The sequence below is a fragment of the Scleropages formosus genome, chromosome 9 (assembly GCF_900964775.1).
Source record: "Scleropages formosus chromosome 9, fSclFor1.1, whole genome shotgun sequence".
NCBI lineage: Eukaryota > Metazoa > Chordata > Actinopteri > Osteoglossiformes > Osteoglossidae > Scleropages > Scleropages formosus.
The window spans coordinates 31,478,074-31,504,401 of record NC_041814.1 but is presented as its reverse complement, the minus strand read 5'-3'; the positions used below and the strand labels follow the sequence as shown (position 1 = coordinate 31,504,401).

Genomic DNA, 26,328 nt, shown 5'->3' with positions numbered 1-26,328 from the left:
CTCCCCTGATCTCTTAAATCCATGAAAAATATGTAAATGTTTGTTCAATAAGGGGGTGCGGTGGTGCAGTGGGTTGGACCTCAGTCCTGCTCTCCGGTGGGTCTGGGGTTTGAGTCCCGCTTGGGGTGCCTTGCGACGGACTGGCGTCCTGTCCTGGGTGTGTCCCCTCCCCCTCCGGCCTTATGCCCTGTGTTACCGGGTAGGCTCCGGTTCCCCGTGACCCCGTATGGGACAAGCGGTTCTGAAAATGTGTGTGTGTGTGTGTGTGTGTGTGTGTTTTTGTTTAATAGCTTTTTGATAAGCAAGTGCCAGAAGGGACAATTGGTAGCATAGTGGTTAGAACTGTTTCCCTGGGACTCAAAATGTTACACGTTTGGTTCCCACCTCCAGCTGTAGTACCTATAGGGGGGAGATACTTACCTTCAGCTTCTCCAGTGAAATTACTGAGCTGTGTAAACAGTTGTAGGTAGATTAAGGTTATAAATTTGGAGAAAAGTGTGGCATAATTGTGAAATAACTGGTAAACCATTATGCAGTTACTTGTGTGACATGTACTGGTTCGTATTGTGCATGGTGACTAAGCGTACTCCAGAATCACTTGTCTGCATCCAAATCCCTCCTTCTGTTGAGGTAAAGCACCCATTGTATTTTGCTCTGAGATGTTCATCAATAAAAGGAGAAAAGTACTGCTGAATGAATAAATATACATGTAAATGTAGATGGATCAGCAAAAATTAAGGGATTGAAAACTTCGGAAGCACGGACAAGTCCTGGAGTTTGTTCTGCTCAGTTATTAATAATCAAAGACCATAGTATCTGGTCCCAGTTCCTCCACCATAGGAGTTTACCTGGACCACAGGGCAGGAATTCTGTCCTTCTATAGTGTCTCTAGGGACACAGTGACCCTCTTCCACAGTCCAGACCACCTTCACTGAGGCTCTCTATCCTGGGTTACCACTGTACTCTCACACACACACAGGCTGAAACCACTTGCGGCAAACCAGAGCCTAACCTGGGGGACGCACTCAGGACGGGACACCAGTCCATCACAAGGCACTCCAAGGGGGACTCGAACCCCAGACCTGCCACAGAGCAGGTCCTGGTCAAACCCACTGCACCACCACACCCCCCTAAATATAAAATAAACTTGTTAAATCTAAAACTTCTGAAATTAATAAATGACTATGATTTACACCCCTGACTCTACTTACCTACTTGGTTTAACCAGTACAACTTGGGCTTCATTTATTTTAACACCTGCACTACTTGTGTGTTTCTACTACACACACGATTTCTTCTAAAGGGAACAACATATGGAACTGATCATCACACACCTATTATGTCACATGAGAAACACTGAGTGTCATTAAATAACCATTTTGTGGTAAAACTAAGAGACACAAGGGTTCACATACTTTCAAGCAGCGCTGTATCATTTTTCCAGTTGTACATCTCAAGGGGAAAACAGTCACGGTTACCAACCCCTTTTGAAAGAACACCCATACCAAGTGTGTGACACTAAGAGGGATTTCCTGTTGCTGCTGCTGCTGCTGGAGGTGTGGCACTGGACTGATGTCAGAGCGCGAAGAGTACAGAGAACGGAGAAACGGAACCGTCCTCTGCATGCAGTAAAATGGCTCAAGCTGCAGATCTGGAGCAGATACAGTTCAGCTGTTCCATCTGCCTGGATCTACTGAAGGATCCAGTGACTGTTCCCTGTGGACACAGTTACTGTATGGACTGTATTAAGGGCTGCTGGGATCAGGAGGATCAAGTTGGTGTCTACAGCTGTCCTCAGTGCAGACAGACCTTCACACCAAGACCTGTTCTCAACATTAACACCCTGCTGGCTGAAGTGGTGAAGAAAAGTAAGAAGAAAAAACTCAAAGCTGCTCCTCCTGCTCATGGCTACGCTCATCCTGGAGATGTGGAGTGTGATGTGTGTACTGGGAAGAAGCGCAAAGCTATCAAGTCCTGTCTGGTGTGTCTGTCTTCTTACTGCGAATCTGACCTTAAACTTCATGATAAGCTCAACCGTGGAAAGAGACACAAACTGACTGATGCCACAGGACAACTGCAGGACAAGATCTGTTCCGTCCATGACAAACTGCTGGAGATCTACTGCCGCGCTGATCAGCAGTGTATCTGTTATTTGTGTACGATGGACGAACACAGAAGACACGATACAGTGTCAATCACCACAGGGAGAACTGAAAAGCAAGTAAGAACTGCAGCTCTTCACGCGTGATCATTACTTTTGTTGCTTTCTTAACAACTTCGTTTAAAGCGAATGACAGTGTTTGAACCATGTTGATGTGAACAGATAACTTCCAGATCACACATCAATGGCCTTAACCAGCGTGCTGTGAACAGAAACGTGTTTAGCTGCTTTTATTGATATATCCAACATTTAAGAAGCCTTTTTGGATGGACACAATTGTGAAAGTTTGGGCGTAGTACTTTGGTAGTAGTGCTATAGTGTAGTGGTAGCTGGCTTAGCGGTGAATTTCCGAGCAGCTAAAGAGGAAGAAGGAAGTAGGAGATAAGAGTAGAGCACAAAGGTCTCGCCTGATCTTTTCACACAAAGGAGTTTCTGTCTTGCATGAGAAGGTGGGCAATTAAGTAACCGAGAGCCCGGTGTTTTATGACGAGTCCGACATTTCATTCTGACCTCTGACTAAAGTCCATTTCTCGAAAAGGAGTTTCAACCAGCTATTGAAAAAAAAAGCTGTGCTTTTCTCAGCAATTCTCGCGACTGAGAACGACAAAGGTGAATCAACAGCAGGCAAAGAGCTGCGCTGCACATGGAGACACGTAACTGTCCCGCGGTTAGAGTGTCTCACAGCATTGTGTTCCTACAAGAGTAAGTTGCGCAAGTAGCCGCATGCAGAGTGTTCGACCGAGTCACATCGGACGCATAATGCTGATCCGAGGTGTGTGGAGTTTCCGCTTTCTCGCGCTTCTCTCTTGCGCTTACATTTACACGACAGTTAGAGAACAATTTATGCTGCCCGTTGCCCTGTTGCAGACTGCGGAGGTCACGTACACACGTACAGGGCTGCTATGTCCTCCCTGCTGCCAGACGCTCCGGCTCCATCCGCTCCTTCGGCCTGTGGCCCCGTCGGCCTGTGGCCCCGTCCCGTACAAGATGTTCGCGTTCTCCTGCTTTGTCTTCTGTCTGTCCTCAGAAACACGCCATGTCCTCATCCTAAGAGCCATGTTTTGTGAATCGTTAGCTTTGTTTTAATAACAAATGAACAATGAGAAACTGTTAGTAGCTGACACTCACTCTAACTGTATTTATATTTGTTTCTTTAGCTGACACTTTTCTCCAAAGCAACTTACAGTGTTGAGGTTACAAATATTTACCCATTTATACAGCTTGGTAATTTTACCAGAGCAATTTAGGATAAGTACCTTCCTCAAGGGTACTACAGCTAGAGGTAAGGCTCAAACCTGCAACCTTTGGGTCCAAAGGCAATGGCTCTAATCATGACACTATGAGCTGTCCCCAATTTAGCATGAATACCTTGCTTAAGGGTACTACAGTCAGAGGTGGGGATCGAACCCACAACCTTTAGGTCTAAAGGAAGCAGCACTAACTACTATGCTACCGGCACTCCCTAAGCTCTATTTAAGGAGTGTGTTTTTTTTTTATTCAGGGAGCTCTGCCTTCCCAGCACTGGTTTCAGTGCTGACCTGCTGTTAAAACTTTATTACCTGTATTTGTTGAGCAGTGTTAACTCTTTACTGAGTTCCCTGACATGACGTTTATTAATTTGGCAGACACTTTTCTCCAGAGCAACAAACATGTCAGGGAAAAAAGTTATTAATCAGGATTATTAAAAATGAACGCCACCCGTTATCCAAGTAAAGATTTGCTTATCTGGTCTAACATCCAGTCCGGACCACGATGCTTGGTCCGGTTCAACAAATAAATGGTAAATTTGAAAACCTCACCAAACAGCCACAGTCTCACTTGCGTACTCACATGTTTGTGTTTGCATGCTCTGATTTTTTACATTTTACAACTTTTTCCAAGGAAACTGCTCGTACAGAATGTAAGCAATATTTTTCATGCCATTTCATACAGCAATAACACTACTAATATGTTCAAAATTGGCATTGGTCATATTGTTGATCACTTTCTATTTATTATTATTGTAATTAGGAAGAACTGGGAATGACAAAAATGAGATTCCAGAAGAGGATCCAGCAGAGAGAGGAGGAGGTGCAGGAGCTGAGACAGGCTGTGGACTCTCTCACAGTGAGTACAGAGCAGAGGAGAAGAGCCATTTGAGGGCTCAGTCAGGACTCTCCTCCAGTCCCACAGTGAGGAGACTAGAGTCCAAGTGTCCCTCTGTGTGTCTCCAACAGCGCTCTGCACAGGCAGCGCTGGAGGACACCGAGAGCATCTTCGGCGAGATGATCCGCTCCATCGAGAGAAGACGCTCGGAGGTGAGAGACCTGATCAGAGCTCAGGAGGAGACTGCACTGAGTCAGGCTGAAGGTCTTCTGGAGCAACTGGAGCAGGAGATTGCTGAGATAAAGAGGAGAGATGCTGAGTTGGAGAAACTTGCGCATGTAGAGGATCACATCCATTTCCTACAGGTAACACTGTCTGTTTCACAATCTGACACAAACACACTTAGCGTGAAGTCAAAATTGTCACACCTCCTGCAGAGTAAGGGGTGACATAATAGGCTTTTGGACTAATCTAGTTTTAATGGGTGCTTCTCTTGTCAATATTATGTCCACCTGGTCATGACACAGATCACTGTTCTTCATGTGCAGAGTTTTGAGTCTCTTTGTGCCCCTGTTGGATCCAAAAGTTTACCCAGCATCACCATCAACCCACGCTGTTCTTTTGAAAATGCAAGAAGAGCTGTCTCAGAGCTCAAAGAACAACTGGATGAAATCTGCAACAATGAACTGGCTAAAATATCTACAGGAGGTTTGTGGAACTGCACATTGTGACTAGTACTCACTCTTATTAACCACTTCTCCCAGTCAGGGTCACAGTACCCTGCAGCCCATTCTGGAAGCACTGGACACTAGGCTAGTCAGGACAGGACACCGGTTTTTCACAAAATAGCCACAGATTTATAGTCACCAATTAACCTGAAATGCCTATGTTTAATTGTGGGAGGAAACCAGATCAAGTACAGGAAACCCACATGAATGTGGCATGGTGGCACAGTGAATAGAGCTGCTATCTTAGTGTGCCTGGGTAGTATGAGAGGACATGGGTTTGATCCCTGCAAAGTCTGTGTGGAGTTTGCATGTTGTTTGTGTGGGTTTACTCTGGGTACTCTGGTTTCCTCCCACAGTCCAGAGTCATGCTGTTCAGGTTCACACATAGTGTGTGAGTGACAGAGAGAGTTCCACTGATGTATGGATGAGTGACCCAGTGTAAGTAGTTTATCTAGCAGTGTAAGTCACTGCAGTGAATAAGGTGTGTGGGCTGATACCACTACACAGAGTTCAGCATTCAGAGTTCATTGAAAGTTGCTCTGGAGAAAAGTGTCTGCTAAATGAATAAATATAACATGGGGAGACCATTCAGTCTTTACACCACAGCTTGGTCTGAGCTAACACCTGAACAGCTTGCCATACCTCCCCTGTGATTACTACACTTTTACAAAATTACAAAACAAGGAAGGTTGTATAGTGATTTTGGGCAAAGATCTACAACATGAAAGATGCTGCTCTATATCCCAGGCATGACTCTGATGTAGGATTCTAGGAAATACTCAGGTACGAATGGTACATTTTCATACAGTTTTGGAAAATAGCATCAAGTGAGCAATTAATTATTATTATTATTATTATTATTATTATTATTATTATTATGTTTTGTTTGACATATGTGATTATTTTGTCTCCTGTTGTCTCAGTGAGGGATCTCAGTATTATATTGCCCCTGGAACCAAAGACCAGAGAGGACTTCTTAAAGTGTAAGTTATCTCCACAGATAGACTTACTTGAACAAATTACATGATAACTGATGTCCTCATATTAATTCATTGCCTTAATTAAATCTGAGCAAAAATGAAATTTCACTGCCAGACAAAATATTTGCCACAAAATGTTGAAATGCCTTGATGTCATAAAAGTGGGTGTCCTGTTCTTGTCAATAGATGCCTGGAAGGTCACACTGGATCCAAACACTGTGAACCAGGATCTCAACATATCTGATGATGACCGAAGAGTCTCAGCAGGATCAAGAAGGTCATTCTGTGATCATCCAGACAGGTTTGACTTCTGGAGACAAGTTCTGTGCAGAGAGGGTTTGTCTGGGTGCTGTTACTGGGAGGTGCAGTTGGATGGGAATTCTGGGATTCACGTAGCAGTATCATATAAAGGAATCAGCAGGAAAGGGAACGGAAATAACAGCTCCTTTGGACAAAACATCAAGTCCTGGAGTTTGTTGTGCTCTCCCTCTGGTTACACTTTTTACCACATAAATAAGGAGACTCCGGTGTCTGGTCCCAGTTCCTCCACAATAGGAGTTTACCTGGATCACAAGGCAGGAACTCTGTCCTTCTATAGTGTCTCTAGGGACACAATGACCCTCCTCCACAGAGTCCAGACCACCTTCACTGAACCCATCTATCCTGGGTTTTCACTGCATTCTAGAACAACAGGCTGCTTTGTGTCATATCCCACAGTTCATCTCATCAACATGGAATCACAGTCAAACAGAGAGGAACAACAGAAAGATGTATATGGAAAAATGTAAATGCAATTATTTTTTTAAAAAATTGATTAAACACCTCTTAAAAAAATATACTGAAATTCACATTTAAGAAGAATAGTTCATTTCAAAACAGTATGAAAACATTTCTTAATAAAATCTGAAATGAGAAAAAGTCCTGCAAAACCGTACATCAATCCCTGATTAAATGGATTTTATACAGATTACTGAGAACATGTCAAGAACGTGTACAACTTGGTCTTTGGTCAGTAAGAGTACCACATCCATGCTAAAATGCCTCCTACCACATAAACTGAATGAGCCACACAGATGGGCTGAGGCTTCTGGGAAGAGACACCATCTCAGCTTGAGCTTATCTAAAACACGGCATTGTAATCTCCTGCATTCTGTGTTCACCATTGTTTGCACTGTTTGAAAAGTGGCTGAAGTACCGGGTCCCTACTTAACATGTGCCACTACTGATTTATTTTTATGGAAGCGTTTAGCTTCGTAGAGGTAGAGTACTTGCTGTAATGCCATGGTAACAGGGGACTCATTTAAACACATATTTCCATAACGTCATGAAAGTAAAAGAAAGCATCACCTATCTTTCCACATATGTGCTTTCTTGTGTTTTGAAAACTAGAAGGTATGTTAAAAACAAGAATAAGTGAAAAGCGAAGCTGCTGTAAAAATTAGGGTGAATTCCCCTCCACGCCACTTGGGTTTTTATGACTTGTTCCTTACATTATTGTTGCACAAAGTGCCTTGTCTTCATTCATTTGTACTATGTGGACCACTTCTTTACTGCTTTCCTTTCAGTTATCTGCATGTCCAGTAGTGGCATTATCATAACCTGTCACATGTTGCCAAGACTCTTTCAGCACTATTTCCATTAAGCGTGAAATCTGCCAGGAATCTTAAATCTGCTTGCAGAATGTCCATAACACACAGCGTTGACAATATCTGACTACATTGATAAGAGTCTAATGAAATCTAATAATAGGGACAACTGCTTTCATAAGATGAAAATTGTTCACAATACTGTACTACTATACATACTACAACAATAATGTATGAATATTAATATTAAAATAGTAATAAACTTATGCTAATGTTATGAATGGCTGTCCATGTTTTTGGCTCATGTCTGAATCATCTTGTTGGTCTGGGAAGAGATTTAAATGTTTCCCATCAAAATAATGCTAATGTACCTATCCCTTATAATTGGTTCGAATTTGTTCTTGAAAAAACAAATACTGAAGAACTGGATAATGAAATTACTTATTGCATTATTTATTATTTGATAAAATTCCAATTTTTCCATTCCCTTCCAAGTTCACCCCAAAAATCACCTTAAATGATGCCTAATATCATAGAAAAAAGTAGTCTAACACATTAAAAGAGAATTACATAACAAATGACAACACACACTCAGAATTTTCATGTTTACTGTTGTTAATGTTATTTTTTTCACCATTAGTTCCTGAAATTTTATATATATTTATATAAAGTTATTTACCTGACACTTTTCTCAGCTATTTCATTATTTACTCATTAACACAGCAGGATAGTTTTTACTGGAGTAAATGAGGCTAAGTATCTTCCTCAAGGGTACTACAGAAGGAGGTGGGATTTGAGTGCAAAGGCATCAGTTCCAACCATACCATGACGAGGTGCTCCTTACCAAAAAGGTTAAGCTGAAGACCAGCCGAAACAGGGCTACTGCAGCAGACCTCACCATGGCTGGGTTCATAAAACATTCACTTTTTTGAGAGAGTCAAGGGTCAACTACAGCTCTGTATCAGTTAGAGATTCAATTTATTACATTTACATTTATTCATTTAGCAGACAGTTTTCTCCAAAGTGACGTATGTCTCAAAGAAAATACAATTCCTTAGGAGAAAGAGACATAACTGCAGATGTGTAACTCTTAACTATAGTAAAGTTTTTTTTGAGATACATATAAACATTTACATTACGTTGGAGGAGTGGCTCTGGAAAGGATTCAACTGAGCATGATCATGAACAATTATACCTTACATGAAGTTAAGGCAGGGGTGCGGTGGGTCGGACTGGGTCCTGCTCTCCGATGGGTCTGGGGTTTGAGTCCCACTTGGGGTGCCTTGTAACAGACTGGTGTCCCGTCCTGGGTGAGTCCCCTCCTCCTCCAGCCTTATGGCCTGTGTTGCCGGGTTAGGCCCTGGTTGCCTTCAACCCCATATGGGACAAGTGGTTCAGACTGCGTGTGTGAAGTTAAAAGACCACAGTTGAAGTGAGTCTGAATTCACATTAGTTTAATCACCAAAGAGCATGTTTTTTGAAGAATACAACACACAGAACAGAAGTGAATGTGAGGGAAAGGTTGAAAGAAGAGACAAACGCCCTGTGTGGAACTTGTCCACTCTATAATGCACCTACAGTAGAGACCGGCCTCGTTCACATGGGTTTGCTCCGACAGTCTATGGAGCCCGTCCCACTGAACTAGAAATTCTTAAGGAGCGTCTTTTATATTGGGCTATAGCCAAGGTCGGCCCCTTGAACTTCCAGTGTTGGGCAGGAGAAGGTGTTCAGGCCTTGCGTCTTCATACAGAAGAGCCTGGAGGACCTGACAGCGTAAGAGTCCAGCCCTTGTTCTACTGCGAGCTTACTCCTGGCCACTGCTAGAACGTCATCATCTCCTGCCAGGAGTGGAGTCCTTCCATAATCAGGGCCAAGAAAAACAGAACAAAGGCTGGACCAACAAAAACTACAGGAAAACCTGAAATAGGCACACAACTCGATGGCCTGTAGAGGTGTACAGCTTCTGGAGGTAATCATGGTATTGACACACTGCTTGATGTTTCCTCGAAATGAAACAGAGGATTTTTGAGAAAAAGGAATTTTGCAAGTAAGACAAAACAATTAATGTGATAGTATTACATTTTCTCACTTTATCAATACCATAGAAACCAAATGTCCATCCATCCATCCATCCATCTTCCTCCGCTTTTATCCGGGGCCGGGTCGCGGGGGCAGCAGTCCGAGCAGAGTCCTCCAGACTTCCCTCTCCCCGCACACCTCCTCCAGTTCCTCTGGGGGAACCCCAAGGCGTTCCCAGGCCAGCCGGGAAACATAGTCTCTCCAACGTGTCCTGGGTCTGCCCCGAGGCCTCCTCCCAGTGGGACAAGCCCGGAACACCTCCCCAGGGAGGCGTCCAGGAGGCATCCGGAACAGATGCCCGAGCCACCTCAACTGGCTCCTCTCGATGCGGAGGAGCAGCGGCTCTACTCCGAGCTCCTCCCGGGTGACTGAGCTCCTCACCCTATCCCTAAGGGTGCACCCAGCCACTCTGCGGAGGAAACTCATTTCTGCCGCTTGTATCCGCGATCTCATTCTTTCGGTCATGATCCAGAGTTCATGACCATAGGTGAGGGTAGGAACGTAGATCGACCGGTAAATTGAGAGCTTCGCCTTACGACTCAGCTCCCTCTTCACCACAACAGACCGGTACAATGACCGCATTACTGCGGACGCCGCACCGATCCGTCTGTCAACCTGCCGCTCCATTTTTCCCTCACTCGTGAACAAGACCCCGAGATACTTAAACTCCTCCACTTGAGGGAGCAACTCCCCCCAACCCGGAGGGGGCAATCCACCTTTTTCCGACTGAGAACCATGGCCTCGGATTTGGAGGTGCTGATTCTCATCCCCGCCGCTTCGCACTCGGCTGCAAACCTCCCCAGTGCACGCTGCAAGTCTTGACTTGATGAAGCCAACAGGACCACATCGTCCGCAAAAAGCAGAGACGAGATCTCGCGGCCACCAAAACAGACACCCTCCGTTCCCTGACTGCGCCTAGAAATTCTGTCCATAAAGATAATGAACAGAATCGGTGACAAAGGGCAGCCCTGGCGGAGTCCAACATGCACCGGGAACAGGTCTGACTTACTGCCGGCAATGCGAACCAAGCTCCTGCTCCGGTCATACAGGGAACGAACAGCCCGTAGCAACGAGCCCGGAACCCCATTATCCCGAAGTACCCCCCATAGGATGCCACGAGGGACATGGTCGAATGCCTTCTCCAGGTCCACAAAACACATATGGACTGTTGGGCAAACTCCCACGAACCCTCCAGCACCCTAGTGAGGGTATAGAGCTGGTCCAGTGTTCCACGGCCAGGGCGAAAACCGCATTGCTCCTCCTGAATCCGAGGTTCGACTATCGGTCGGATTCTCCTTTCCAGTACCCTGGCGTAGACTTTCCCAGGGAGGCTAAGGAGTGTGATCCCCCTGTAGTTGGAACACAATCTCCGGTCCCCCTTCTTAAAAAGAGGGACCACCACCCCGGTCTGCCAGTCCAGAGGCACCGTTCCCGAACTCCACGCGATGCTGCAGAGGCGTGTCAGCCAAGACAGCCCCACAACATTCAGAGACATGAGAAACTCGGGGCGGATCTCATCCACCCCCGGAGCCTTGCCACCGAGGAGTTTTTTGACTACCTCAGCAACTTCAGCCAGGGTAATGGATGAGTCCCCCTCCAAGTCCCCAGCCTCAGCTTCCTCTACGGAAGGCGTGTCGGAGGGATTGAGGAGATCCTCAAAGTACTCCTTCCACCGCCCGAGGACATCCTCAGCTGAGGTCAGCAGCGCACCACTTCCACTGTAAACAGTGTTCGTGGAACACCGCTTACCCCCTCTGAGTCGCCGGACGGTTTGCCAGAATCTCTTTGAGGCCGACCGAAAGTCTTCCTCCATGGCCTCACCGAACTCCTCCCAAGCCCGAGTTTTTGCCGCGGCGACTGCCAGAGCCGCGCTCCGTTTGGCCCGTCGGTACCCGTCAGCTGCTTCAGGAGTCCCATGAGCCAGCCAGGCCCGATAGAACTCCTTCTTCAGCTTGACGGCATCCCTTACTTCCGGTGTCCACCACCGTGTTCGGGGATTGCCGCCGCGACAGGCGCCGGAGATCTTATGGCCGCAGCTCCGAACTGCCGCTCCGACAATGGAGGCGCGGAACATAGTCCATTCAGACTCGATGTGCCCCACCTCCCTCGGGACCTGGTTGAAGCTCTGTCGGAGGTGGGAGTTGAAGACCTCTCTGACAGGGGCCTCCGCCAAACGTTCCCAACAGACCCTCACTATGCGTTTGGGCCTGCCAGGTCTGTCCAGCTTTTTCCCCCGCCATCGAATCCAACTCACCACCAGGTGGTGATCAGTTGACAGCTCAGCCCCTCTCTTCACCCAAGTGTCCAAGACATATGGCCGAAGGTCAGAAGAAACGACTACAAAGTCGATCATCAACCTCCGACCTAGGGTGTCCTGGTGCCAAGTGCACTGATGGACACCCTTATGCATGAACATGGTGTTCGTTATGGATAAACCGCGACTAGCACAGAAATCCAATAACAACTCACCGCTCGGGTTCAGATCAGGGACGCCGTTCCTCCCAATCACGCCCCTGCAGGTATCACTGTCGCTGCCCACGTGGGCGTTAAAGTCCCCCAGTAGAACGACAGAGTCCCCAGTGGGAGCGCTTTCCAGCACGCCCCCCAGGGACTCTAAAAAGGCCGGGTACTCTACACTGCCGCTAGGCGCATAAGCACAAATGACAGTGAGAGACCGTTCCCTGACCCGAAGGCGTAGAGAGACGACCCTCTCATTCACCGGGGTAGACTCCAACACATGGCGGCTGAACTGGGGGGCTATTAATAAGCCCACACCCGCCCGCCGCCTCTCACCTTGGGCAACGCCAGAATAGTGGAAAGTCCACCCTTGATCGAGAAGAGTGGTTCCAGAACCCAAGCTGTGAGTGAAAGTGAGCCCGACTATATCTAGACGGTATCTCTCAACTTCCCGCACCAGCTCAGGCTCCTTCCCCGCCAGTGAGGTGACGTTCCAAGTCCCAAAAACCAGAGTTGGCGCCCGAGGTTTGGGTCGGCCGGGCACTCGGCCCCGACCACCGCCCAAATCACAACGCACCGGCCCCTTACGGTTTCTCCGGCAGGTGGTGAGCCCACCGAAGAGCGGCTCCACGTCATGGCTTCGGGCTGAGCCCGGCCAGGCCCCGTGGGCATAGACCTGGCCACCAGGCGCTCGCATGCGAGCCCCCCCCCCCCAGGCCTGGCTCCAGGGTGGGGCCCCGGTGACCCCATACCGGGCGGGGTAAACGAAAGCCTTGATTTTTTCTCATAAGGGGTTTTTGAACCGTGCTTTGTCTCGTCTGTCATCCAGGACCTGTCTGCCATGGGAGACCCTACCAGGGGCATATAGCCCCAGACAACATAGCTCCTGGATTCATTCAGGCACTCAAACCCCTCCACCACAGTAAGGTGGCGGTTCACGGAGGGGAGAAACCAAATGTTTCTCTTAATAATCAACTGATAATTTATGAATGTACACATCTTTCCAAAACAGTTAAATTTATGAACAGATACAAAGCAAATGCAGAGCAATTTTTGAATAGGTATAACAAAAGAGTAGTTTGTCTTTGGGTTCTTAACACAGATTTCAGCTAGGAAAAATCGAATGAGTTAATTAGATACATCCATAACCTCATTTTCCACTAAATATTTAAAAAGGAACGGTTCAAACTTTTTTCTCCTCTAAATAATTTCAACAAAAACGATCCTGATGTGACAATACATCGACTAAAAGAGCAGGCACTAATGTTTGCCCTTTCCGGGTGTGCGTCCCTTGCGCATGACGTCATTACGTATCCCTTTCCGAGTTGCGCGCGCATGCGCTTCAAGAGGGGTATAGGCGAGTGCGGTGGACGCTGTTTCGGCTTTGTTGAAGTTGAATGCGGTGCGAAATGTTGAGACGTGTGTTTAGGTGGCTGAGTGTACTTTAGTGGCGTCTTTTTTGCATGATAAGTGATGTTTTGGGCTGAGTGAATGTGGCGTGTTTGTTAGGGCGCGGTAAGGATCTCAAAACACAACGAACGCGTGACGTGCGACGACGACGGGACTCGAGCTGAGAGTTTTAACTCGGGGGGCAGTGGGAGTGACATATTTTCATTTTTTTTTTGTCCCCCTTATCCGTCCAAAACAGTGACTACCACCTGTTAAGCTTCTTCTTTTTGCTCCCTTGGGTTTCCTGCACGTGTACTCAAACTTTTGGCTGCTACTGGAGGGAGAGAGGTGGTGTTCCGTTTCTTCGTCAAAAGGAACATTGGTTTGTAACTTAACCCGGTTTTTGGGTCTCAAACCTTGACTTCAGCTTCGGGCTTGAGTTCAACAGCTCTGGGCTGAAACAGCGTGACTCCGTGTGTGAAACTGAAGCTTTTTTCCTTGTTATTGCTGTGCTCCACATGCAGACTGCAGTAAAATGGCTCAAGCTGGAGATCTGGAGCAGATACAGTTCAGCTGTTCCATCTGCCTGGATCTACTGAAGGATCCAGTGACTGTTCCCTGTGGACACAGTTACTGTATGGACTGTATTAAGGGCTGCTGGGATCAGGAGGATGATGCTGGTGTCTACAGCTGTCCTCAGTGCAGACAGTCCTTCACGTCAAGACCTGTTCTGGGCAGAAATACCCTGCTGGCTGAAGTCATGGAGAAGCTGAAGAAGACAGAACTCCAAGCTGCTCCTTTTGATGGCAATCCTTCTACACCTGGAGCTGTGGAGTGTGACTTCTGTATCGGGAGAAAGGAGAAAGCTGTCAAGTCCTGCCTGGTGTGTCTCGCCTCGTACTGTGAGAGTCACCTCCAGCCCCACTATGAGTCTGCAACTTTTAAGAAGCACAAGTTGATTGATGCCACAGGACAACTGCAGGACAAGATCTGTTCCCTCCATGACAAAGTGCTGGAGATCTACTGCCGCACCGATCAACAATGTATCTGTTATCTGTGTACCATGGATGAACATAGAGGACATGATACAGTTTCAGCTGCTTCAGGAAGGACTGAGAAGCAGGTAAGACATGAAGCTTCATTATAATTCAGTTGTGCATTTTTTTTTAACTTCAATGGGGCCAAGAGTTCCTGGAGAGTTTCCACATTTTTTTGTTCAACTTTTGTCATATGAGTATTAAGTTGACCACGTGTAGTATAACTGAAGGGTAGACAAAGTAACAAACACCTAACAGGTCCTTTATATTGATATACTATGAAGGAGTAGGACCACAATTTGCATGCAGAGCCGCTTCATTTCTTCTGGGAAAGCTGTCAGGGTTTGTACAGAGCCTTGAAAGTTTGGAAAATGCTTGATTTTAATTGGGGTGAAAATGTGCTTCAGTTCTGAACATCAGTATTTCCTTAAATCCTTTTTGTTTTTCTTCCTTCTGACATTAACACTGACAGCCAGTCGTTATATTTTATTTTGTGTAATTGAGGCAGGAATTAATGTTCTCTTCTGTTATGATGCATCCAGATGGGGGAAAACACGTAACATTCGATTTATTGGCGCCTCTGTTCGCCTGGCGCGCGTCTGTCTCCATTAACATGTCTTGCTGTCATGTTGGCTGAAAGATAAATACAGACTGTGGTTGTGTCACAGAACAGACAGAAAGACATACTGTTCCCTATACAAGAAAAATACTGAGGTGTGCGCTATGGTCTGGAGAATCAGCCCTCAGCCGTTACAAGAGTTGCACAAAGATAAACATGCCATTAAAACTTTGAAGGATTTTATTTAAAAGGATGAAATTTGTTAAATATAGAATCAATATGTAATCGTGTGAATGCTGTCATAAGTAAAAAATTTAGTCAGAATTCACATGTGTGGAGTAGTAAATTAGCTGTGGGCCCATTGGTTATTTTGCTATGCTGTAGAGCTCTGTTGTAGTTAAGTCACCCTACTAGTATGTGTGTGTGATAGAGAACATTCCAATTCAGAACATTAGTACTTTCAAATCTAATATATGCGATTAATTAATGTTAATTGGGTTCATTGCTTAGAGCTTTTCGAAGAGAAAGGGCTGAAGCAGCTGAGACAGGCTGTTCTCTTTACTGCCGTTTAGTGGTTAAATGATGAAGTAGACATGCAAAGTAGAGTCCAGTTGCAGTAGCAAGGGGCCATGCCATGTAATGTAGAAAAAAGAAATGTTTAATATGTACATGTAAAAAGAGTATTAATTCATATGCCTAAATGAATTACTTTGTAGTGATGGAGGAGCTAGCAGAACTAAAAGCAAAAAGAGGATAACTGAGGATATTCAGGTTCTGCACACCACTGCTGATCATAGTGCAGAGGAGGCAGAGAAACTTGGAAAACTCATCTTAATTTCAAAATCGAATTGACTTTAAGCTGCTAAAGAAAAAGAGCAGCTCTAGAAAATGTGGAGTGTCAAATAGATGAGAAGCTAAAGGAGTTGAAAGTGCTTCAATGAACTGTAGCCTGGGGTTGGATCAACTTGCAGGACTGTTTTAGGTTTGAGCAGTCAAATGTGCATTCTTTTTTTTCTCTCACTGCTTAATTGTTTTAAAAAAATGTTTACAATAACATTATGAAGTGGTGTTTTTGTCTTTTTTAGTATAAGGAAGAATGTACAGAATTTATTTGATTTCAGTGTAAATCAGCAATCAGGTAAAATATTTTTGTTTGTTGCAATATTTTAATCAGACTGGAAATTGGGTTGGCATTTTATCCCAACTCATCTAACCTGCAGTTGGCAACATGTACAAAAATACAACTACAATAAGTATGCAAAATGACAAATTTTAATCATAAGTTGACTGGGGTTCTAAATCTTCTGGATGAGGAGACGACATTCTCGTTAGTTTCGATGTCACCTCCCTCTTCACCAGCATTCCTACTGAAGACGCTGTCACTCTATTAGAGAAAATTACCAGAGGACCTGGCCACACTTGCAGAACTTTGCCTCCATTCCACCTACTTCCTGTTCGACAGAACATAGTATAAGCAAGAGGAAGGTTCACCCATGGGCAGCCCTCTATCACCAGTCGCAGCCAACCTGTTCATGGAGGACTTTGAGGAATGAGCACTCCAATCAGCAGTACACAAGTCCATCTGTTGGTGGAGATACGTTGATATCTTCCTGATATGGAGACGTGGAGCGACCGCCTTAGATGACTTCTTACGGCACATGAACTCAATTTGCAACATCAAGTTCACGATGGAGAAAGAAGAGAACGGCAGCCTTCCCTTCCTAGATGTTCTTGTGATGAGAAAGTGACGGCACCCTCAGCCACAAGGTTTACCAGAAACTGACCCGCATGAAACTGTACCTCAGCACAGCGTCCCATTACCATCCAGCTCAGAAGAACACCATTGTGAATGCCTTGGTAGCAAGAGGTATTCGACTAAGCGACGGAAGTTCCTGGAAGACGGCACTCTTGGCGAATGGTTTCAAATGTAAGTCACGGAACTCATTTTCTGACACGAAAATCCAAAAGCACCAGGCACAAAGAAGGAAACGGTGACCGAACCAGCTAGAACAGCCTACCTCCCCTACGTTAAAGGCACCACCGACAAGATAAGCAGGTTACTCAAAGCATGACATCAAGACCACCTTCACGGCTGGGTCCCCAACAAAAAGCCTGCTTGGTACAGTAAAGGACAGCCTACCACTGAAGACCAGTGGAGTCTACAAAATACCCTGCAGCAAAACCTACATAGGCCAGACGAGACTATCTCCACCTGGCTTCAGGAACATTTAGGGCCACGAAAAACAATAACTAATTCCACAGTAGCTGAACGCTTGCTGTGGACCAGTCGAGGGATCAACTTCGAAGAGACCACAGTTCTTGCATCAGTTCTGATATCAAGCGGCTCTTGTATAAGAGAAGCGGTCAAAATGGAAAAGCACCCAGATAACGTCAACCAAGAAGAGGGCTTTAAACTATCAAGGACCTGGATTACCCTTTATTTCGAATCTTCGCTCCAGACCCATGACTACTCGACTGCCTCACACGGTAGCTCAAATCAACGAGCCAACCAGTAACCTGAAAGATGCAGCACAGGTGGGAAGCACAGCAAGGACACCACCCAATGGGACCACCTGCTGCAACCTCCGACCACCCTCGTCGAACACTTCAGTTCAGTGCAGCCTTCGCAAGATGTGGAAGCTCCCCGAAGATGCTTCCAACATGGGAAGCGAAACATTGGAACCAGTTTCCTACACAATGCTATCTCATCCAGAAGACTTGGAATGCCAGTCAGTTGAAACTGGCAACAGAAGCCTATGTGTCTTAAGTTATATTTATATTGAGGGATTCCAGTCTTGTAGCTTGATACTTTGAGTTAAAGTGGCACTGTTTAAACTCACCAAGGGTGGCTTTTGTCAGTTTAAGTAATATTGCATCAGTGAATTCAGTGCTAGTGCTTGAAAAATGGATTTAGGGACCTTTTAAAGTGCTTGAAAAGTGAGTGAAATTAAAGCAATCTGTACAAACCCTGTGTGATGCAAATCCTGAACTGTGTGTAGTGGGATATTGCACCGTTCTTCAGGAAGAAAGCAGCTCTTTATGAGATGAAAGAGGTGGAAATCTACCATCTGCATTGCTCTCTGTTGTCCAGAACCACCTGTTTGATCAATGATGTTTAGATCTGATGACTAGGAAAGCATTTTCCTTCATTCTGGTGGTCATTTCAGGTGTTTTGAGGGCATTATTGTCCTATATGGCAACATGAGTGAAGAGTGCTTGCAATGTAGGGTGTACTTGGACCTGTGAAACTGCCTCATATTCCTTGCCTGTTATATAACCATTCAGAGGAGATGGCTGCCGTGATGTGAATTTGAAGTTTTTCTTGAGACTCGGTGCTGTTTTAATTATGTGATTATTTTTGGGGCATTGAGCAGCAATGCTACAAAATGTCCATTTCTCCCTGTCACTAAGCTTTGACTTAAAACCACTGTTCGTCTTTGCCGATGTAGTTTGTCTATATTGGACATGTGCTGTCATTGAGACTTTTACCCTTAACACATTTTTTTGCAGTTTGAGTGATGCACCTGCATTCCAGGCACAAACTGTTTAGCCTCTTTTGAACACCGTTAGTTGCTTCATGTTGCTGATAAGGTCTATAAGATAAATATTGATAAATACTCATTTGTTTCATCCATTAAGAAATATCTGGAAACAATGCAAAAGCAGTTCCTGCAGAGGATGAAGGAGAAAGAGAAAAGGCTGCAGCAGCTGAGACAGGCTGTGGAGTCACTCACCGTAAGTATGGAGCAGAGGAGAAGACAATCTGGCTGCTGGAAGAGCCATTTGAGGGCTTAGTCAGGACTCTTTCCCCCCCAGTCACACAGTGAGGAGACCAGAGTCAGTGTCTCTCTGTGTGTCTCCAACAGAGCTCTGCACAGGCAGCAGTGGAGGACACTGAAAGAATCTTCACCGAGATGATCCGCTCCCTGGAGAAAAGGTGCTCTGAGCTGAAAGATGTGATTAGAGCTCAGGAGAAGGCTGAACTGAGTCAGGCTGAAGGACTTCAGAAGCAACTGGAGCAGGATATTGCTGTGCTGAAGAGGAGAAACACTGAGATGCAGCAACTTTTGGAAACTGAGGATCATGTCCATTTTCTCCAGGTAACTTTTTTTTTTTTTTTGGTTGTCTGTGTGGCAGTCACATGTAAACTGATTTGCATTGTTTTCTGACAAAATGATCTTTGCTTGTAGAATTTTCAGTCTGTCTCTCATACTCCTGAATCTGAAATCAAACCCAGCATCACCATCAACCCTGACTGCTCTTTTGCAAATATAAAGAAGTCAGTTTCTAAACTGACAGTGCAGCTGGAGGACATCTGGAGGAAAGAGCTTGAAAAGATCTCAGGAGAAGGTTGGTGAAGAGGCTGTTTTATCCTCTTGTTCTTGAGTAGTCATCTGCCTTAGTGAACAGTGATGAAAATGTTTTTCTCTGCAGTAAAAGGTGCCAGTGTTGTCCTGCCTCTAGAACCCAAGACTAGAGAGGACTTCTTAAAATGTAAGTTACCCTAAAAACATTCTGCATGGGTAAGCTACATATTGCTCATGGGCAATCAAAGCACATCTGATCCTTCCCTGACTATGGATTTTCAGCTGTTTTGCATGAATCATAAGAAAGGGACAAAAAGAGACAAAATTTTGCCAAAACATTGAACATTTCATTCTTGTTAGTTCAGCTCAATAGTAGTAACTGTGCTGCCATGGCTACTACTTACAGGATTAAGTAGTGGTATTAAATGGTTATTAGCAGAGTGATAAGGGCTATTGCCTCACAGGCTGAAGATCCCAGCTTTGAATTCTGCTTCTGCTGTGGTACTCTTGATCAAGGTACTTGCCCTGAATTAATGCAGTAAAAGTGGTTTCTTGCCCTGCTGTATCAATGGATATCAAGATGTGGGGATCTCATACAAACCTGCCATTGTAATTTGGAGGAAAGTGTCAGCTAAATAAAGGTTAATACAATTACCAAAAGAGAGCAGTAGTTCCAGCAACCACATTAGAATGCCCAGGATGGGTGGACAGCAACTGGTACTTGAGCCCCCAGAGGTCTGTTGTTCCACCTTTTTTCTTCCTAATTCTTCTTTTCCAAGCTCCTCCTGTGGTCACTGTTACCACAATATGCACTCAGTGATGTCTTTGTAGGATTGTGCTGTTTTTAGGCCATGTTCACTAAAACTCACTTTTGGGACCATGCTCATAAGTACATACACCAATCAGCCAAAACACTGAAACAACTTGCCTAATGTTGTGCAGGTCCCCCTTTTGCTGCCAAAACAGTTCTGACCTGTCGAGAGATGGACTCCACAAGACCCGAGGGTGTCCTGTGGTATCTTGCCCCAAGATGTTAAAAGCAGATCCTTTGTAAGTCCTGTAGGTTGTGAGGTGGGGCCTCTATGGATCGGACTTGTTTTTCCAGCACATCCCACAGATACTCGATCGCATTGAGACCTGGGGAATTTGGAGGCCAAGTCAACACCTCAAACTCTTTGTCATGGTCCTCAAATCATTCCTGAACAACTTCTGCAGTGTGGCAGGGCCACTGCCATCAGGGAATACCATTGCCATGAAGGGGTGTGTGTGGTCTGCAACAGTATTTAGGTAGGTGGTACGTGTCAAAGTAACATCCACATCCACGTGAATGCCAGGACCCAAGGTTTCCCAGCAGAACATTGGCCAGAGCATCACACTGCCTCTGCTGGCTTGTCTTTTCCCATAGTGCATCCTGCTGCCATCTCTTCCCCAGGTAAACGACACACGCACCCAGCCGTCCACATGATCTAAAAGCGAACCTGATTCTTCAAACCAGGCCACCTTCTTGCATTGTTCCATGGTCCAGTTCAGATGCTCACGTGCCCATTGTAGGCGCTTTCGGCGGTGGACAGGGGTCACCATGGGCCCCCTGACTGGTTTGCGGCTACGCAGCCCCATATGCAGGATGCTCCGATGCGCTGTGTGTTCTGACACCTTTCTGTCATGGCCAGCATTAAAGTTCTCAGCAATTTGTGCTACAGTAGCCCACCTGTGGGATCGGACCAGACAGGTTAGCCTTCGCTCCCCCCACAAATCAATGAGCCTTAGGTGCCCATGACCCTATCGCCGGTTCACCGGTTGTCCTTCCTTGGACCACTTTTGGAATATACTAACCACTGCATACTGGGAACACCCCACAAGACCTGCTGTTTTGGAGATGCTTTGACCAAGTCATCTAGCCCTCACAATTTGGCCTTTTAGTCACTTAGATCCTTGTTTGCTTCTAACACCTCAAATTCAAGAACTGACTGTTCACTTGCTGACTAATATATCCCACCCCTTGACAGGTGCCATGGTAATGAGAATCAATGTTGTTCGCTTCACCTGTCAGTGTTTTAATGTTTTGGGTGATTTGGTTTATTTGACTATACCTGCACTTTACAGTCAAACCTCAATATAAGTGTTGATTATTTCCAAACTGTTAGTGAACATGAACACACATTTACGATAGACATCAAATATCTTTACACTTTGTATGAAAATAAAGTAATTTCAGTTTACAGCTCCCCATCACTAGTATGATACAGTATCATTTTTATCAAACTTTAAATGAAGGTGTTGCTTTCCATTTTTCTGTATCTTTACTGCAGGGAAACAAATTCTGTGGAATTGCAAAATACACATTTCTTCTAGTAATTTATTTATTTTACAGCATCATGACATTATGAACAAAGCTGTGTTAGACATTACTTTAAGTATTTTTTTTATTTTGAATTTGTTTTTCTGAGGCTTATTTTTCATATTTAATGTGTTATTTCTGCACACTTATGGTAAAATAACCATATTGCCATTTCACAACTTTTTAACTTAAATTTCTTGCCAAGTGTAAAATGTTACCAAGTGAGGGAACAATATTATACATATCAAAAGAAATCAAATGAACTATCATAGTTTAATAAATCATTTGTCATCTCACTGACAACAGGTTAAAATTAATGCTCAGCTTCAGCAGGATATGTCATTTCCACACCTTTACATATCTCAGAATCGGGGGTGGAATTTTTTTATATGTATAAATACCAGGATAAAACATGTGCATTTTTGGCACAGCAGTAAAATATAATTATCACTACAGACATGGCTGTAGGTGTGGATATGGCTATTCTTGGTAAGTAAATGTAAATAACTTTGTAAGCCAGTTTAGTGTAAAGCATCAAGTAACTGAGTAAATGTAGACAGTGTGTTCTCTCTGGGAGTTATGTTTTCCTGTGGATCATGTTGCCCACATTTTGTGATAAACTAGTTTTTGAACAGTCACTGTGGTTGAGAAGTATGCCATAACAAGTATTTCATTCATGACCAAAGAGAATTCAAAGGTGTTCTGGAAATCATGTGTTGTTGGGTACCTTACTTAGTACAGGTAATAAGTACAGAAGGAATAGCTATAGGTACAACACAAGATGAATATACAATCTGAAAATTCTTGCAAATGAATAACCATTTAATCTTCCTGTCCTGTAGCTGCTTACACGCTCACCCTTGACCCCAACACAGCAAACGCGAGAGTCATTCTGTCTGATGGAAACACAAGTGCCAGCGTAGGAGACCCGCAGCAATACCCTGATCACCCAGAGAGGTTTGACTCCCACCGACAAGTTCTGTGCACAGAGGGTCTGAGTGGCCGCAGTTACTGGGAGGTTCAGTGGAGTGGAGACGCTGGGGTTCATATAGCAGTGTCATATAAAGGGATCAACAGGGAAGGAGGAGGCAATGACTGTGGCTTTGGACTCAATGACAAGTCCTGGAGTTTGTTCTGCTCTCCCTCCAGTTGCAGTTTCTATCACAATAATGTAGTGTGTCCAGTATCTGGTCCCAGTTCCTCCACAATAGGAGTTTACCTGGATCACAGGGCAGGAGCTCTGTCCTTCTACAGTGTGTCTAAGGACACAATGACCCTCCTCCATAGGGTCCAGACCACATTCCCTGAACCCCTCTATCCTGGATTCTTATTACTGTCCCACGCTGAATCTGTTTATAGCCCTACGCATCAGCTTTTAGGTGGTAAACGATATTCTTTGAATGAAAAACTGAAGCACGCTTACCATGTTGCGCATTTGTCTGAGAGAATAGATGTAGGGTCCAAAATTCATCTTGTATAGATGCAGTAACATAGGAAGATTCCATGTTTGGATTTATTTAGAAGGAAATTGTGGAATAATTTGAAATTGTAATCTTTTAATTTCTTTGTGTATGTGTGTAATGAGATCAAGCCTCCTAAATAAATCCATTTATGTAAAGTATGAGATAAAGACAAACATGTAACCTGTAGTAAAATGCAGGGTAAAGATTTTTTTAATTTACATTAAAAATGGCATAAGATCTTGTACCTGCAAGGGTGGTAATCCGTTTTCATAAATGTTTCTCTATTCTGAAAGTCCATTCCAGTGAAAACAGCTTCATGGACAATTTTCTCTTTTCATTTATCACTGTGATAATGAGCAGTATCTTATTACACTCTCAGCCTTTTGTCATCTTTCTAAACTGTCCTGTTACAATAAATCTTTATGAATAATAATTCCGACATTGGCATGGCCCTATGTGAAATGGTGTGTTTGCGGTGATACTAGTGTCTGCAATACACTAAGGTCAATGCCTGGAGTTGTTGCTTAGAAACTGTAATTGTGGTAATTCTTTGTTAGGGATGCTCATTTAATTCTCAAAAGAGGTACTTTCTAAGGGTCACTGCCTCAGGAAATGTCCGTGTAATCTTAAGAATAATCTGTATACATAAATCATCTATATGCGTTCATTTCCAGCAAGGGGATCATGATAAATTGTCATCTATTTGACTGACATTTAATGTGTAATCAAGTATAAATGCAATATTTTTTATTAAAAAATTGAATATAATAGGAAGAACAAGAATTACAGAAGTGGAATAGTAGTCAAGCACAAACCGTGGCAATAAGCCAGAATAGAGTTTCTGCATTTATGAATGTGGTGTATACAGTATATACAGTAAATAGTATTGGACAATGTCTCATTTAAGAACTATGAGCTTCTGCTGTCCCCAGCTGGTGGTGATTTGAAGTACAGCTGGAGACTTCAGATGCCTCAGGATTTGCAGGATCATTTGGAGTTTATTTACATTCATATCACTATAACATTACGGCATGTGCTGCTACATTAATGACATATTGGGGGGCTGTTAGGCCTTGATTTTACTAATAAATGTGATATATACTTAGAATTTTTCTGGCAGTCAGACAATACTGATCCCACAGAGAATTAATTCAAGCAGAAATGAGGCAGCAGGAGAAGCAGAGACTGATGTGAACGGTCCTGCAGCTGGACACATCCAGGTGGTTATTGGGTGGCAGGCACACACACATTTTAAACTTTGTGAGAACATTTAATGAACATTGAAGGCTCTTATATTTCTCTTGTCTTAGGAGGACTTGATTGTAACCTTTGTTTTTCTGTTGTGTTATACTGCTGTGTATATTTGCAGTTTTGGACTTTTGTCCTTGAGGTTCTCTATTGCAGGTGAAAAAATGGCACAAAAACTGAGGATGGTGTTAAAGCACCATTTTTCTATCACATGATTCTCCTTTGTACATGTGTAAAGAGGAGTGGAGAGTTGCCTGCAATATAAGACTTTGGTCATAACTGTCATGAGCAGCTAATGATTTCCCTCCTTTGTAAAGTGTAAAATAAACTGTACAGGCTTCCCTTGTTTAACTGGTGTAATTCCTTCCTGAGGATTTGTTCATGATGTGAAATGTTGTAAAAATAGCAGTTCATTTACAGAAACTTTTAATGCATAGAAAGACATCCACTGATTTACACACACACACACACACACACACACACTGGCTAAAACTGCTTGTCCCAAGTGGGGGTCATGGGGAACTAGAACCTAACCCACCAACAGAGGGCGGAAGGCTGGAGGGGGAGGGGACACACCCAGGACAGGTAGCCAGTCTGCCGCAAGGCACCCCAAGCAGAACTCGAACTCCAGACCCACCAGAGAGTGGGATCCAGCCAAACCCGCTGCACCATTGCGCCGCCACCTGTGACTCACATTTTACATTTATTCATTTAGCAGATACTTTTGTCCAAAGCGATGCAGGTCTCAGAAAAAGTACAATTTATGCATTATATTAAGAGAGAGACATAACTGCAGACATGTGACTCAAGTAAACCTAGTTTGTTCCCTATCACTTACTGCCCTGAGGTTCATCGTTCAAGAAGGTGCATAAAATGCAGGATAGACAAATCCTGATGCCCTCCTGTTTTTTTTTTTTTTTTTTTTTTCTTGATTTATAGAAAGTATGGGGGGAGAAAAGTGGGGGGAAAAATGTGAGACTTATTTATTACCTTTTGCCATTAATGTCATGACCACAGGGAGATGTGAACTGTGCAGTTTAGAAGTGCCTGGTGCAGTGTGTGGCGAACGAAGACAGCAGCTCCATACTGTCCGTTACATATGTTGCAGACATGATTCTAGGCCTTAGTCCAGTTCCCCACCAGCTCTTCAGAAAACATTTTTTTTGTATGGACACTCTAGTGCAACGACTCAGCACCGTTGTTATTGTTGAATAAAGTTTTTAAAATCTTTTTTCTCAGTAATCCTATTTGATGCAAACAGTGTGAAACTATATTTCTGTTCAACTTCAAGAGGTCTGTCAATCACTAACACTTTCTGGGAAAACACCTAAAAATGTAAATACTTATTGCAGTACAAACGTTATTTCTACACTAAGAGAAGGTACAGCATTGTGCAATAGACTGAAGATCAGCAGTTTAATAAATCTGTTCAGCACCATGCTGAGTGAACGAGTGAGGGAACTTACTGTAATGTGTCCTCCTGTAGGACATTTAACATTATCACGATATAAATGTTTGCTAAATTACAGGACCATATGAAAACTGCAGTACAGTTGCTAGAAACCTGTTTCTGTCCCTTTAAGCTTCATTATTGTCATCATTAAAGTTTTAGCAGGAAATGAATCAAAATATCTTTCCCACTCTTCTAAACAAAAGTATTTGTGTAGCACAGGATTTCTTTTAAGTGATCCAAAAAACAGTAAAACTGTAGTTATTGAATTAATCTGTTGCTGCTGATGGTCCAACTGTTACACTCAATGTCAGATGCTCCTCCAGAGGATAACATAGTATCACACGTGACATTTACACCCAAAAACTTCACCTGTTTTCGACTTTGTCTGCACCACAGGTTTCAACTGCTTAACCAGACAGTTCTCTTTCAGCAGTTTCCCCAAAACTGCCCCACACAGC

At 44.2% G+C, this 26,328-nt stretch overlaps 2 protein-coding genes across 5 annotated transcripts; both read left to right on the top strand.

Moving 5' to 3' along the window:
- The first annotated feature begins 1,600 nt into the window (after positions 1–1,600).
- LOC108922772 (tripartite motif-containing protein 16-like) lies at positions 1,601–7,744 on the top strand. 2 transcript variants are annotated; one of them, XM_018733102.2, is made up of 6 exons: positions 1,601–2,221; positions 4,172–4,267; positions 4,378–4,611; positions 4,795–4,954; positions 5,898–5,957; positions 6,141–7,744. In XM_018733102.2, the coding sequence occupies exons 1-6, from the start codon at positions 1,634–1,636 to the stop codon at positions 6,740–6,742; spliced, it is 1,740 nt and encodes a 579-aa protein (XP_018588618.2). In that variant the 5' UTR covers positions 1,601–1,633; the 3' UTR covers positions 6,743–7,744. The 2 variants fall into 2 exon arrangements, with proteins under 2 accessions (XP_018588618.2, XP_029110915.1); XM_029255082.1 differs by lacking the exon at positions 1,601–2,221 and adding an exon at positions 2,806–2,863.
- Positions 1,601–24,910, top strand: LOC108922771 (tripartite motif-containing protein 16-like). 3 transcript variants are annotated; one of them, XM_029255072.1, is made up of 7 exons: positions 1,601–1,649; positions 14,017–14,588; positions 18,701–18,796; positions 18,928–19,161; positions 19,252–19,411; positions 19,496–19,555; positions 22,549–24,910. In XM_029255072.1, exons 1-7 carry the CDS (start codon positions 1,634–1,636, stop codon positions 23,184–23,186), a joined length of 1,776 nt encoding a protein of 591 aa, XP_029110905.1. In that variant the 5' UTR covers positions 1,601–1,633; the 3' UTR covers positions 23,187–24,910. The 3 variants fall into 3 exon arrangements, with proteins under 3 accessions (XP_029110905.1, XP_018588616.2, XP_029110904.1); XM_018733100.2 differs by lacking the exon at positions 1,601–1,649 and having other exon boundaries at positions 13,413–14,588; XM_029255071.1 differs by lacking the exons at positions 1,601–1,649; positions 22,549–24,910 and adding an exon at positions 20,311–20,637 and having other exon boundaries at positions 13,413–14,588.
- The last annotated feature ends 1,418 nt before the right edge of the window (positions 24,911–26,328 follow it).